The sequence below is a fragment of the Oncorhynchus nerka genome, linkage group LG6, assembly GCF_034236695.1.
Source record: "Oncorhynchus nerka isolate Pitt River linkage group LG6, Oner_Uvic_2.0, whole genome shotgun sequence".
Lineage (NCBI taxonomy): Eukaryota > Metazoa > Chordata > Actinopteri > Salmoniformes > Salmonidae > Oncorhynchus > Oncorhynchus nerka.
In genome coordinates this window covers 42,400,006-42,416,393 of record NC_088401.1, presented here as the reverse complement: position 1 = coordinate 42,416,393, position 16,388 = coordinate 42,400,006, and the positions used below count along the sequence as shown (strand labels likewise).

At 43.4% G+C, this 16,388-nt stretch overlaps 1 protein-coding gene across 3 annotated transcripts in view; it reads left to right on the top strand.

Moving 5' to 3' along the window:
* LOC115130459 (neuropilin-1a-like) overlaps nt 1-16,388 on the top strand; it is a 119,297-nt gene that overhangs the window by 79,789 nt on the left and 23,120 nt on the right. For all 3 annotated transcript variants that reach the window (XM_029661631.2, XM_029661629.2, XM_029661632.2), the window contains 2 exons: nt 4,910-5,065; nt 12,430-12,574. In XM_029661631.2, the coding sequence (XP_029517491.1) occupies nt 4,910-5,065; nt 12,430-12,574 (301 nt within the window). The remainder of the gene's footprint in view (nt 1-4,909; nt 5,066-12,429; nt 12,575-16,388) is intronic.

Here is a 16,388-nt window from a genome sequence, read left to right as displayed (position 1 = left end):
GGCAGACTCAGTAGCCTCGGATTTTCTAATGACTGCCTGGCCTGGTCCACCAACTACTTTGCAGACAGAGTTCAGTGTGTCAAATCGGAGGGCATGTTGTCCGGTCCTCTGGCAGTCTCTATGGGGGTGGCACAGGGTTCAATTCTCGGGCCGACTCTTTATTCTGTATATATATCAATGATGTTGCTCTTGCTGCGGCAGATTCCCTGATCCACCTCTACGCAGACGACACCATTCTGTATACTTCTGGTCCTTCCTTGGATACTGTGCTATCTAACCTCCAAATGAGCTTCAATGCCATACAACACTCCTTCCGTGGCCTCCAACTGCTCTTAAACGCTAGTAAAACCAAATGCATGCTTTTCAACTGTTCGCTGCCTGCACCCGCACGCCCGACTAGCATCACCACCCTGGATGGTTCCGACCTAGAATATGTGGACATCTATAAGTATCTAGGTGTCTGGCTAGACTGTAAACTCTCCTTCCAGACTCATATCAAACATCTCCAATCTAAAATCAAATCTAGAGTCGGCTTTCTATTCCACAACAAAGCCTCCTTCTCACGCCGCCAAACTTACCCTAGTAAAACTGACTATCCTACCGATCCTTGACTTCGGCGATGTCATCTACAAAATAGCTTCCAATACTCTACTCAGCAAACTGGATGCAGTTTATCACAGTGCCATCCGTTTTGTTACTAAAGCACCTTATACCACCCACCACTGCGACCTGTATGCTCTAGTCGGCTGGCCCTCGCTACATATTCGTCGCCAGACCCACTGGCTCCAGGTCATCTACAAGTCCATGCTAGGTAAAGCTCCGCCTTATCTCAGTTCACTGGTCACGATGGCAACACCCACCCGTAGCACTCGCTCCAGCAGGTGTATCTCACTGATCATCCCTAAAGCCAACACCTCATTTGGCCGCCTTTCCTTCCAGTTCTCTGCTGCCTGTGACTGGAACGAATTTATCACCCTCACCAACTTCAAACATCTGCTATCTGAGCAGTTACCGATCGCTGCAGCTGGACATAGTGCATCGGTAAATAGCCCACCCAATTTACCTACCTCATCCCCATACTGTTTATATTTATTTACTTTTCTGCTCTTTTACACACCAGTATCTCTACCTGCACATGACCATCTGATCATTTATCACTCCAGTGTTAATCTGCAAAATTGTAATTATCCGCCTACCTCCTCATGCCTTTTGCACACAATGTATATAGACATTTTTTTTCTTTCTACTGTGTTATTGACTTGTTTATTGTTTACTCCATGTGTAACTCTGTGGTTGTTGTCTGTTCATACTGCTATGCTTTATCTTGGCCAGGTTGCAGTTGTAAATGACAACTTGTTCTCAACTAGCCTACCTGGTTAAATAAAGATGAAATAAAATACAAAATAAAAATCTCTGTTCTTTTTTAGTCAGGTCGGTAAGTAAATATCAATTACGGTCCCATTCTCATTTGCTTCTAACAGTACCAGAAATTGGTATTGGACCAGGTCTCTCTTGGAAAAAAATATGTTATCTCAATGAGAAAAACCTGTATAAGTAAAGGTAAAATAAAAATAAAAACCCTACACCTATATACCACTTTTTCATAAAGATAAACAAAAAGTACACCCAGCTACTTCTCTGCCTCAGCATACGACACCTTCTGAACTACTCTGATTCTGCACCACTCTGGCCACTTCAACCTGCCTCTCTCGCACTGGACACTTCTGATCCCCAGCCACATGAGCACCCTTTACAGTAGACACACACAACTTTATCCACCGAAAAAGGATAACTGACACTTCCTAACATGACTTTGTCTGGTAGAGACTCGAACTCAAAAGGACTGACAATGACTCCTATGTTTCACCACGCTCCCCACCGGGTCTGCGTCGCACTAAACACCAGGAATTTTCAATTTTCAACTCCACACTTAACGCTACCCCAGAAATCACTCATTTCAATGGTGCCCTGTTCCTAAGAGCAAAGCAAGAAACAGATCTTGACCCAAGTTGCATGACACGGAGTGTCTGCTCTCTTTGGTCAGAAAAAACTAACAAACAACAAACAAATATAAATAGTCCACTACAGGTTACCTTCTCTTATTCAACTGCACCCAACTCCTTCCTCACGCATCCTGAGGGGTGTTAAGGGGTTTGGGTGAGCTATGCCTTCCATGCCTCAGACACACACACACACACACACACACACCGTGCACACACTCACAGATACAAACACACTCCGAGTTAAAGAAGTGCCAGCAGATATGATTACCCTCTTTGTCCTATGCGTTTTGGACTGTGTAAAGTATGTTCAGCCATTATTATTTTAGCTTGTCTGTCCAGTATCCATAACCCTTGCAACACTGGTCTGTTAGCATTGCCATGGTTCCCTTTTCTGCTCTATTTTGACTGAAACAAGGAGTCATAAATAAATCATGTCTCTCATTAGCACAGCCCTGTTATCAGGCTCATGTCTGTGAAATTGATCCAGTATGTCTGTTCTCTCCTTACACCAGAATAGCCTTACAAGTCCCTGTCCTTTAGATCCTCAGGTCCTCAGCAAAGCAGCCCGGCTTCTCCTCGCTTCAGTTTTATTTTCCTTATTTTTGTTCTTCTGTTCTCTCCTCTCTTCTCCTCTCTCTCTCTCTCTCTCTCCTTGTCTTGTCTTCTCTTTTGCTCTCCCTCTCTCCTTCGCCTCACCTCACCTCTCCTCATGGCCCTCACTCAGAGTACTGCTCTTTCGAGCGATGCATTTTTTGAACATGCTCAGACTGGGCCTGATAGAGGAATCACAACTCTGTGTTTCTGAGTCCATGGTCTGGAGGTACAGAGCAGAACATCGTGATCAGGTGACTGCTCACTGACTCATAACTAAGAAGAGTGAAGGAGACACAGGCAGAGGAAACCATTTAGCCAGCGAATGACACAGCCTATCTGACTGACTATAAGTTTTCATGAGGTCTCAATTAGGGGTGGTCACTGACTGAGAGAGCTCCTAGCTCTCGTAACGTTCTAATTCCATTATTCCATTATGGCTAATGAGGGTCCAAGCAGAAGGATGATCCAAGGCCAAGTCATCCCATTTGACCTTGTCTTCTCAGTAAGCCACTCTGTCATTGGTTCAGGTCAACCGTGAAGCACACAGGAGGCAACTCTCATGACATGCCTTGCCTCACTCTTCTCCTCTCCTCTCTCATTTTCCCCCCATCCAGACCGCTCTCCATCTGTACTGGCACATTCTTCCTTTCTTCCCCTCTCCCTTCCAGCCATGTGACTTTGTGACCCATTGTGACTCGTCTGTTATTAAAAAGGAATGCTCTGAAACAGGGGAGTTGATTCTGTCTCCGTTTATGGGAAACAACAAAATCTGGGCCTTATTCTGTAAACCCAGTTAAGCTCCAAGGCGAGAACAAAAGTATTCTGTCTTTCGCTCTCTTTTTTTTCTTTCTTCATTCATCCATCGGCTGACAATGTATTCACAATGTATTCACTGTGATATGCAGATGTGAGTCTTAACTATGATATGTTAAGCATGTGCAATGGAGCAAGAGAGAGAGAGGAGCACTCTTCACTGTTTAAGGCTGTATGGATGTCTTTAACCTGCACTGCCTGGGCTGCCTGTGCTGACTGGCTAGCCGGCTAGTGCTCTAGTCAACTGGTTTAAGCTGGTATTGAAAGGCTGATCTCCTCGGCTCTCTGTGGTTGCATACCAAATGGCTCCCGATTTAGTGCACTAGCTGTATGGACCCTGGTCAGATTAGTGCACTATACGGAGTAGGGAGCCATTTGAGATGCGTCCTTTACTCCTCCTTGCAGCATAACCTCACTCTCCGCTACTGGAGGCTTCTCCCACGAGCCTTCCTCTCCTTCATCAGTCGTCCACCAGTCTTTCCTCCCCTTCTCTTCTGTTCTGGATAGAGAGATGAGACGCAGGATTTAAGTGGCATCCATACGGGCAGACCAGAGGATTGAAGACAAGTCAAAAGGACAAGTGTTGTTTTTCTTTCTCTGCGTGAGGGACCAGCGAGCCGAAACAATGTCTTCTCTCTCTGAGTGGGGGCTACTGTAACTAACAGGCCACGTCTGAACTGTTTAATCAATCCAGACTCAAGCCCCTACTGTAACTTTAGCCCTGTTAGACAAGCTTGATGGGACATGGATCTGTCCATTTAAGGGGATCCATGGGGAGATGGGGTGGTTGAGGTTGAGATGTCGTGATTGTTCAGAGGAGTAGGAGTCAACACATGGAGAGGCAGTGCCAGGAGTATGGGTTTGCTTCTTCCTGACAGAGACAGACCGAGACAGAGACTGTCCACAGTTCTGATAGAAAACAGTGTAAACGTTCTCAAACCCTGATGCATGGAAACCTCCTTCACTTTAGTCTGTTCAGCATCACAGTCCTTTCAACCTTACTGACTCTGTTCTATCTCCCTTCTCTCCAATAACCTCTTGGCCCGGTTTCCACCAGTCTGGCAGTCAGCTCGTAAAAATAATAATATAAATCAGTAATGTTACAGCAGTTCATGATTATTTATGAAGCTCAATTTTTGCTTTAACGCCGCCTTATACTATTTGAAATTCAATCTAATATCGGCTTTTTTTCTGTTTTGAATATGAGGACACTCCATTCCATTCAATATTCACTTTTATCAAATAAGCTCTTCCCATCACAGGAAATTAAGATTTCATCCAGTGTCCTTTTTATCAATAGAATATCATTCCGTACTCCTGCTGTTTATTACATTTCAATCATAGTTTGATGAGGTGGGCTAAAGGTGCTTTCCAATAACTGTTTTATATCGTCAGTTTCTCTTTATACTGAAAGTACAGTATTTCTGTTTGCTCTGTACTATTCCACAGAAAAGATCAAGTTTGAATTGAACTTTACTGACCGTTCCCTCTCTCCTCAGGTGGACTTGGGTTTCCTTCGGTTTGTGTCGGCCATCGGAACACAGGGGGCCGTTTCCCAGGAGACCAGGAAAACCTACTGGATCAAGTCCTACAAGGTGGATGTCAGCTCTAACGGAGAAGACTGGATCACACTAAAGGAGGGGTCAAAACAGAAGGTAAGAGAGATTACTCCTCACCCACTCTGTACCCCACTGCCCACCTCTAAGATTGCATGGTGTCATAAGCGCATTGACTTTTCTTATACTTCAGCACTGTGTGTGTTACTGCAGAAGTAGCAGTACTTATAGAATATTATATCAAAAGTAGAAGACATGGCCAACCAGACCCAGTACTTAAAATAGCCAGTAATGTGTAAACTAACAGTCAGCCAGAGTTGAATTGTGGTCTCCTCCTTAATATTAGCTTGGATCTCTGTCTCAGCCACACCATACCTCAAAAAAGGGGAATGCCCCTGGCCTGGTCTGTGTTCTGTCTTTGTGTAACAAAACTGTTCCCACTATAATATTATGTGCTTAGAGTGGAATGCTAATACACACAACATTGTGTGAGAGAGACTGTATTTACAGTGCCGTACTACTCTGTCGTTTAAAGAGACTACAGTCGCCAAATCAAATTAGATTTGTCACAAGAGCCAAATACAACAGACCTTACCATGAAATGCTTACTTACAAGCCGTTAACAAACAATGTAGTTCAAGAAATAGAGATAGGGGGCAGTATTTTCACTTTGGATGAATTGCGTGCCCATAGTGAACTGCATCAAAATCTGTCCTAAATTGCTAATATATGCATATTATTATTAATATTGGATAGAAAACACTCTGAAGTTTCTAAAACCGTTTGAATTATGTCTGTGAGTATAACAGAACTCACAGGACAGGCAATCTTCCAAACATGTTTTGAAATCCTGAAAGTTGGGGCAACATTGATGTCATCGCCCCCTCCCTTCCCAACAAGTTATGGATCTGGGAACACTTCCTACGTCTTACACTAGATGTCCTCATTCAGTAGAAAGTGTAATGGAGCATTTGCTGTGAACCTTGACTTAATGGGAGGGAAAATAGTCGGTGTCGCAAGAGAATGCCATTTTGTTATGGCGCATTTCTCTTTGAGTGCTACGGCTGTCAGCCCCAGATCAGCCCCAGATGAAAACGAATGATCCCGTTGGAATGTTATTGGATATATATGATTATAACATCCTGAAGATTCATTCTGCACTTAGTTTGACCAGTTTTATCGACCTGTAATATGTCTTTTGGAAGTTTTCATGCAAGTTATCCTGGACCAGAAGTCATTTTTTGGGCATGTGAGCTGAAAGTGATAGCAAATGCTGCTACTTGGACACTAGAATTGAACATTATGGAACAAAACGATTTATTGTTGAACTAGGACTCCTTGCACTACATTCTGATGAAATCTCATCAAAGGTAAGGGAATATTTATGTTGTAATTTTGTACTTCTGTTGACTCCAACATGGCAGAGAAATATTGTTACATCTGAGCGCCGTCTCAGATTATTGCAATGTTAGGCTTTTTCCGTAACGTAAAAATGTGACACAGCGGTTGCATTAAGAACCAGTGTATCTTTAATTATATGTAGAACATGTATCTTTAGTCAAAGTTTATGATGAGTATGGCGTCAATGTAAACCAAGATTTATGGATATAAAATGCATATTATCGAACAAAACATAAATGTACTGTGTAACTTGTCATATGACTGTCATCTGATAAAGATTTTCAAGAGGTTAGTGATTGATTTTATTTTTAATCCTGCTTTTGTGATTTTATCTTTTGCTGGAAAAAAATGGCTATGTTTTTTCTTTGATTTGGTGGTGGTCTAACATAAATATATGTTGTGTTTTCGCCTTAAACATTTAAAAAATCTGACACGCTGGGTAGATGAACAAGGTGTTTATCTTTCATTTGAGCTATTGGACTTGTTAATGTGTGGAGGTTAAATATTTCAAAAGAATATTTTTGCATTCCCTGCGCCAGCTTTCAGCTGAACGGGGGGTGGGGGGTGGAGTTCCCTGAGGGGAACCCCTCGCCTCAACAGGTTTTAAGAACATATTTTCAAAATAAAACACAGAGTAACACAAAACAACAATAATGGGGATACAGGTTAGTCAAGGTAATTTTTACATGTAGATAGAGGTGACTATGCATAGATAATAAACAGCAAGTAGGGGTGGGGGGGGGGGCAATGTAAATAGTCCTGGTGGCCATTTGATGAATTGTTCCACAGTCTTATAGCTTGGGGATAGAAGCTGTTACTCCTACCCCCTACTTTTTTGAACATTCTGTTAAAAATCGCGCAACATTTCAGCGCCCTGCTACTCATGCCAGGAATATAGTATATGCATATGATTAGTATGTGTGGATAGAAAACACTCAGACGTTTATAAAACTGGTTAAATAACGGCTGTGGCTGTAACATAACGTGCGTTTCATCGGAAAGCGCAGGAAAATCAGATCACTGAAAATGGAAAAATATATCCCTGCGTGACTTGAACCCATTGATAAAGGTGAACCACAATTAATGGGGCTGAGGTTGCAGTGCCTACAGCTTCCACACGGTGTCTAGAGTCTTGTCATTTGCCTACTATTTTTTTCTTGGTCAAACAGATGCAAGGCAGCGCAGTTCTTCAGGTCTCGGACCGGATTATTTTGGTTGAGTTTCGACACTGACATTTTTCCAGACGGACAGCTATAGAATATACTTCGTCTTGTGATTAATTTGATCGCTTATTAACGTTTACTAATACCTAAAGTTGCATTACAAAAGTATTTCGAAGTGTTTTGTGAAAGTTTATCGTCGACTTTTTGAATTTTAAAAAATTACGTTACGTTATGAAACGCTTTTTTTTCTTCGTTGATCACACAGTCTACATATAACGATATCTAGGCTATATATGGACCGATTTAATCGAAAAAAAGACCCAATAGTGATTATGGGACATCTAGGAGTGCCAACAAAGAAGATGGTCAAAGGTAATGAATGTTTTCTATTTTATTGTGCGGTTTGTGTAGCGCCGAATATGCTAATTATTTTGTTTACGTCCCCTGCGGGTCTTTTGTGGTGTTACATGCTATCAGATACATTTTAAAAATCTGACTTGTTGCCTGGATTCACAACGAGTGTAGCTTTAATTCAATACCCTGCATGTGTATTTTAATGAACGTTTGAGTTTTAACTAATACTATTAGCATTTAGCGTAGTGCATTTGCATTTCCAGAGCTCTAGATGGGACGCAAGCATCCCGCGTAGGAGCAAGAGGTTAAGGAGCCTTTTGGACCTAGACTTGGCGCTCTGGTACCAGTTGCCGTGCGGTAGCATAGAGAACAGTCTATGACTTGGGTGACTGGAGTCTTTGACAATTTTTTGGGCCTTCCTCTGACACCGCCTGGTATATAGGTCCTAGTCATTTAGTGGGGGCTGGATGAAGTCAGTGTTTACTGTGTGTCAGGCTCTGGAATTTTTCTGAAGAAGGAAAGGGGTTATTAAAGGCTTTAATAAACCAGGAGTGAGATGGATGAATGGAATGGGGAGGAGGGAGAGAGAAAGAAAAAGATGAATGGATGGAAAGAGGAGAGGTTCCATGTTTGAGCAGCTGGTAGAGGTGGCTAATAGTGAAAGAGAGAGAATCAACCCGAGCATTACTAACCGATCAGCGATCAGCCTGTGAAACAGACCAGCAGACTCTCTATCTGTAAACATCTCTCTGGGTGTTCACACTCCACAGGACCAACAAGATGTTAGTTTGACCAGACTAAGGATCTGTGGAACCTGTAAACAGTCACCATTGTGCGTGTGTGTGTTTGTGTCAAAATGTGTGTGTGTTTATGTCAAGGACAGCAACATTTTCCCCAAATAGCAACCAAAGTAGCACTTTTTGTGCTTGTGTGTGAGTGTGTGTACCCTACCCACCACCCCTCTCAGGCCCAATTTTTTTAAGACCTCTCCAAAGTATACAGTTCTTTTTGTAAAGCACCGGGTGCTTAAATGTGATGTGGAAAACCATGTTTCTCTGTTCCGGACTCTAAAGTGCTTTTGTGAGGAGTGGGTCCCATTTACTAGGTGCTGAGCCCGCAGTTTGGCGCTTTACCGTGATGGTGATGGCGCTAGCTAGCTGGAAAAAGCCAGGTACTGCGACAGAGAGAGAGAATCTCTGACCGGCCTGACATTTAAGAGAGTGGATAACTATCTTTTTTACTTACTTACTTTACTTTTTTTCTTACTTCCGTTACTCAGTTGATGACTATTACAGTATCTATAGGGAACCAGGAGTGGGAAGTAGGGACAGGGAAGTGAGGATGGGGACAGGGAAGTGAGGATGGGGACAGGGAAGTGAGGATGGGGACAGGGAAGTGAGGATGGGGACAGGGAAGTGAGGATGGGGACAGGGAAGTGAGGATGGGGACAGGGAAGTGAAGATGGGGACAGGGAAGTGAAGATGGGGACGGGGAAGTGAAGATGGGGACGGGGAAGTGAGGATAGGGACGGGGAAGTGAGGATAGGGACGGGGAAGTGAAGATAGGGACGGGGAAGTGAAGATAGGGACGGGGAAGTGAAGATAGGGACAGGGAGGTGAAGATAGGGACAGGGAGGTGAGGATAGGGACAGGGAGGTGAAGATAGGGACAGGGAAGTGAGGATAGGGATGGGGAAGTGAGGATAGGGACGGGGAAGTGAAGATAGGGACAGGGAAGTGAAGATAGGGACGGGGAGGTGAGGATAGGGACGGGGAAGTGAGGATAGGGACGGGGAAGTGAGGATAGGGACGGGGAACTGAGGATAAGGATGGGGAAGTGAAGATAAGGACGGGGAAGTGAGGATAGGGATGGGGAAGTGAAGATAGGGACGGGGAAGTGAGGATAGGGACGGGGAAGTGAGGATAGGGATGGAGAAGTGAAGATAAGGACGGGGAAGTGAAGATAAAGACAGGGAAATGAGGATAGCGACAGGGAAGTGAAGATAAAGACAGGGAAGTGAGGATAGGGACGGGGAGAGGAAGGCTCTTAGATGGACTTAAGGTCCCATTGGCCCTGCCTGCTGATATTTTATCTAATTTGTCTCATACACTTCAGCCAAGGTTAGGTTTACTGCCAAGCTGATACTGATTGGCTAGCATTATTCTCCCACAGGGTTAACACCACAGTACCACTGGACGTCAGCAGAGTACAGAGTCACTCAGTCAGACAGGTCAGAGAGGTCCCACCAAGTGTGTGTGTGTGTGTGTGTGTGTGTGTGTGTGTCACCAAGTGTGTGTGTGTGTGTGTGTGTGTGTGTGTGTGTGTGTGTGTGTGTGTGTGTGTGTGTGTGTGTGTGTGTACGTTTTACTATACTTGTGAGTACCAGAAGTCCACACAAGAATAGTAAACCAACTAAAATTCAGAGAATACTATTTTTGGGTTAGGACTAGAATTAGGGTTAGGGGTTAGGGTTAGGGTTGTATGTAAAGTGGGGCAAAAAAGTATTTAGTCAGCCACCAATTGTGCAAGTTCTCCCACTTAAAAATATGAGAGAGGCCTGTAATTTTCATCATAGGTACACTTCAACTATGACAGACAAAATGAGAAAAAAAATCCAGAAAATCACATTGTAGGATTTTAATTAATTAATTTGCAAATTATGGTGGAAAATAAGTATTTGGTCACCTACAAACAAGCAAGATTTCTGGCTCTCACAGACCTGTAACTTCTTCTTTAAGAGGCTCCTCGGTCCTCCACTCATTACCTGTATTAATGTCACCTGTTTGAACTTGTTATCAGTATAAAGGACACCTGTCCACAACCTCAAACAGTCACACTCCAAACTCCACTATGGCCAAGACCAAAGATCTGTCAAAGGACACCAAAAACAAAATTGTAGACCTGAGAGAGCTTGGTTTGAAGAAATCAACTGTGGGAGCAATTATTGGGAAATGGAAGACATACAAGACCACTGATAATCTCCCTCGATCTGGGGCTCCACGCAAGATCTCACCCCGTGGAGTCAAAATGATCACAAGAACGGTGAGCAAAAATCCCAGAACCACACTGGGGGACCTAGTGAATGACCTGCAGAGAGCTGGGACCAAAGTAACAAAGCCTACCATCAGTAACACACTACGCCGCCAGGGACACAAATCCTGCGGTGCCAGACATGTCCGCCTGCTTAAGCCAGTACATGTCCAGGCCTGTCTGAAGTTTGCTAGAGAGCATTTGGATGATCCAGAAGAAGATTGGGAGAATGTCATATGGTCAGATGAAACCAAAATATAACTTTTTGGTAAAAACTCAAATCATCGTGTCTGGAGGACAAAGAATGCTGAGTTGCATCCAAAGAACACCATACCTACTGTGAAGCATGGGGGTGGAAACATCATGCTTTGGGGCTGTTTTTCTGCAAAGGGACCAGGACGACTGATCAGTGTAAAGGAAAGAATGAATGGGGCCGTGTAAAGGAAAGAATGAATGGGGCCATGTACCGTGAGATTTTGAGTGAAAACCTCCTTCCATCAGCAAGGGCATTGAAGATGAAACGTGGCTGGGTCTTTCAGCATGACAATGATCCCAAACACACCACCCGGGCAACGAAGGAGTGGCTTCGTAAGAAGCATTTCAAGGTCCTGGAGTGGCCTAGCCAGTCTCCAGATCTCAACCCCATAGAAAATCTTTGGAGGGAGTTGAAAGTACGTGTTGCCCAGCAACAGCCCCAAAACATCACTGCTCTAGAGGAGATCTGCATGGAGGAATGGGCCAAAATACCAGCAACAGTGTGTGAAAACCTTGTGAAGACTTACAGAAAACGTTTGACCTCTGTCATTGCCAACAAAGTTTACATAACAAAGTATTGAGAAACTTTTGTTATTGACCAAATACTTATTTTCCACCATAATTTGCACCATAATGTTCTGGATTTTTTTTTCTCATTTTGTCTTTCATAGTTGAAGTGTACCTATGATGAAAATTACAGGCCTCTCTCATCTTTTTAAGTGGGAGAACTTGCACAATTGGTGGCTGACTAAATACTTTTTTACCCCACTGTATGTATGTATGTATGTATGTATGTGTGTGTCCGTGCCTGCGTGTATGCGCGCGTGCTTGTAATAAAAGTTGTTCAGATAACTGATGGAGTAGCGGAAAGATGTTCAGAATCACTGATGGAGCAGCAGAAAGGGCACTGTGCTGTACTATACACTCATCTGTGTCTGTCCTCTCTGGAAGACATGTATTACCTGTATGTATTAGTTTAGTTGACATGTCATTAACACTCAGTTTGGTGGTACCTCATTTTGGTGGTAAAACTGTAGGCTAAAAGATTGAATTCCTGTGTTGCTTTTTGCAGCAGTGTTACAAGTCAAATAGTTAATGTGGCCATTAAAATAAATTACAATATACTGTCCCTATGCTGTGTGGGAAACTGTGTGATCCGAGGCCCAGGCCTCAGTTGGCCAAGTGGGCCTCTCTCCTGGTGAATCTACATCACGTACTAAACAAACTGTGAATAATTAACAACTTCTTGTCTCCATCCCAGGTTTTCCAAGGGAACACCAACCCTACTGATGTTGCCAGGACGATGCTTCCCAAACCCACTCTCACCCGCTTCGTCCGGGTCCGGCCCGTTGCCTGGGAAATGGGCATCGCTCTGCGCTTCGAGGTGTACGGCTGTAAGATATCAGGTCAGTACCATAGAAATCTCAGTGTTTCACACTGTCTGGCACTGGCAGACCAGACTCTACTTAGCGATGTTAGTTTGCCATCCAAATGGCAAAACAATATTCAAATGCATGCAAGTCACTGACTGCTGATGATATTTTATTTACCCGATTTTACTTTTTGGTAAAATGAGTAAGTGATATTTTTGCACAGGGCTCCTTTGGGATTTGTTTAGGCCTTTTGTCTCTCGTGTAACCTACCTGGTTGATGTTTTCCTCCTCGTCTTAGCTGAAATGGTTTACTATCTCACAGTAGTGAGAGCCCAGTGAGAGAAGGTTTACTCTGAGGCAAGTGCTGCCTTCTGCATTATGAAGGAGAGGCACATGAAGGGGATTACGTATTTATGTTACCTGATGTTTGAATGTACCTCATTCAATATGGATGACTTCAACAGCAAGCAGGCAGGCAGAGCTCTTGGAGCGGGGGCCAGCAGAGCGCCTTCCCCTAGCTGAGTGCTGCTGCTTCTACTGCGTAGACACACACATACACACACACACACACCACCTCCATGGCTCTGGTCCACCTTCCCCTCCCCACCCCACCCCCCTAGCCTCAGTCTCCCGCTACAGTGATCCTCATCAGTGTGATGTTGGAACCTTTCCACCCACTGCAAGGCTTTGATTGTGGCTGGGTTCATATCGTCACTTCCCTTTTTGTCATCCATTTCTTTTATGGGCATGTGAAAGGAGTTATGTGTGTGTGGGGTTCTTTTTCATGTGTGTGAAATTGTTTGTCTGCAAGTCTGTCTATGTTCTCTTGCTTTTGAATGTTTATTAGTATTTGTGCTTGTTAGTGTGTGTGCCTTTTATGTGTGTGCGTCTCATTGCGTGTGTGTGTGTGTGTGTGTGTGTGTGTGTGTGTGTGTGTGTGTGTGTGTGTGTGTGTGTGTGTGTGTGTGTGTGTGTGTGTGTGTGTGTGTGTATTTACATATATGTGTATCTGTGGCAGAGAGGAGGACAGTGCGGTGCTGGCACATAGCTGGAGAGGGTTTGGGCTTGCGACCAGACTGCACTACAGACACAAAGACCACACTGCAGACACATCACAGGAGCAGGGAGTGCCACAGGGCCCCTCTGTGCCGTCATCAGCCTGCGGCAGGCAGAACACCACTCTGATCATGCTGCCAGCTGGGATGTTCTGCAGGCACTCAGAGAGCGGGTGGGGGTGGGAGGGGAATCTTGTAATGCTCAAGTCAGGTTTGAGAAGGTTCCAAGTATATATTCTTATGCGCGTGATTTCTGAATTTGTTCCTTAGCTAGATTTCCTTCCAACTGGCAACAGATTTTCATGCAAATACTCTAGAATCCGCATAAAGAAAATGTGCCAAAATGTGCGTGATGATGTAGTGCACACAAAATAAAAAAAATTCACTTCAATTTTCATGTACTGAATAAAAATGTAAAGTTCAATATATTTCCATCATACTTTCAACTCTATCGATATTTTTGCCACAAAAAACGGTTGTGTTAAATAGCAAATGTGCCTGCTCTGGTCTTGGCATTTGCGCTCCAGCAAACAGATTGCAGATACAGTGTTGGTAGGCTCTGCAGGTAGGCTAGTCTACATGATGAGATTATTATTACACATACACACACGCTTGTGCGCCTTGGAAAGGCGAATCAAGGTCACAGTGCACTTTCACCACCCTGCGAAATTCATCATTTCATCTGTAGCCTACTAAACTGCTCGGTTTCCCAAGCATAGTGGGAGGACCACACACCATATCATTGCTTGACTGCAAGTTTACTTCAATATGATGGTTATTATATCAATATTTGCGCATAAAGGCGTTTCTCATGTAATTAATTTTACAGACCCAAAAAGATCCCACAATGTAGAACAAACAAATTGTCGGCATTTATAAAATTGTACCGAAACTTCCTGTTTCCACACAGCTGTCTTGACTTTTTTTTAATACTTTACTCTACACATGCTGTATATAGATTTTTTTTTACTGTATTATTGATTGTATGTTGGTTTATTCCATGTGTACCTCTGTGTTGTTGTATGTGTCAAATTGCTTCCCTTTATCCTGGCCAGGTCGCAGTTGCAAATGAGAACTTGTTCTCAACTAGCCTACCTGGTAAAATAAAGGTGAAATCAAATAAAACTCGCATAAAAACTGTGGATGGAAACATGGTTATTGTTCCAAAATGGGATTCTTAGGCAACAGGACAGTTATCCCCCACTGCCAGTAAAAACCAAGGCACGCTGCCTGCTAATTGTCTTTCTGCTATCTTTCAACTTGTATATTTCACAACAGTTTGAAACGAGGTGCGTTCCTCCTCCTCATTAATTCACATAGAAGTAGCCCATTACACTGTGGCAGAAAACTTACGTTTGAGGCACGCTATGCTGATGTAATGCAAGGATTAGCTAGATGAGGCGGACAAACTTCTCTTTTCGATGAGAGCCCAATGGCCCAAGCATTCCACCAGTGTTTCCCTAGGTCAAGTATGCAGACATTTGCTACATTTCCAGTCAGAACAGAACCGGCCCAAACTTTTTCACCCAGGTCTTTTATTGATGTTTTCCTTACTAATAATTACTCTGTGTGTTCCTATCAAAGTAAGTGCCTTGTTACTTTATCATAATGCAGTTTCTGTATATTGGGTTGTGTAATTTCTACTGTAGCACACCGTATTTATGTATGGCGCATATTGTATTCTGTGTGTATTCCTTTACAGCCACGGACAAGCAAGGTACTGATTTCATAACCTTTATGGTGTTATACTCAATTGTGCTTATGTAGTTACATGTTTCTATTAGTTCTGTAAAACAATGCTGATGCTAATGGCATCAAAGAAGTATTAGCAAAGATTTTTATAACCAACCCAAGATAGACCAGCGCCTGTCATTTCCAATGGGAGCAAATTAATCATAGTGGGCAGAATAAGCAAGGAGGTAGGCAGAGCCAAGAGGTGGGCAGAGCCAAGCATGAGCTAGTAAGATCCTATTGGTGCGTTCTAGCATTTATTTGCATAGTTCCGTTAGGGAATGCCTACCCTGTGAAGTGTGCATGTGCAAAACTTCTGTTGTATCCTGAAGCTACCCAGGCTGGCCTTATCATAACCATTGAATTGGCCTGTATTTGGCCTGCATAGCTATGCCCTTCCCCCTTATGGAGCTCTGAATTTATTATGTTACTTGTAATAGTGTTTTATTGCTATATCCTGATATTGTATTGTAATTACTAATAATTCCTCTTTATTCTGTATTTCAGAAACTACACACACACAGTATAGAACATAACTTGCCAACATATTTACTTTCAATCTCTTTTCGATTTTTAATTCGATTATACCTTCCGGTAACCTGCCTCACCCAATGTGATACGGAATCGCTATTATTTTTTATTTTTAGAACACATTCAAGAACCTCCAGAAGCTAACCAGCTAACTAGCTACAAGCTATTTAGTCATTGTTAGCCACTGCTAGCGGCTTTTACCTTCTGCACAGCCAGCCAGTTTTTTTAACCTGGATAATACTCACCAGTCTAGCTTCCCTGCCCCATCCACCGCTGACCCCCTGGACACTGATCACTTGGCTACATAGCTGATGCATGCGGTACTCCATTCTGCTTGTTTATGTTTTATCTGTCGGCCCCAGCCGCACTCAGGCTCTGTGTGTAGTTAATCCGACCCTCCCTGCCTAGTCAACGCCATTTTACCTGCTGTTGTTGTGCTAGCTGATTAGCTGTTGTTGTCTCACCTACTGTTTTAGCTAGCTCTCCCAATTCAACACCTGTGATTACTGTATGCCTCGCTGTATGTCTCT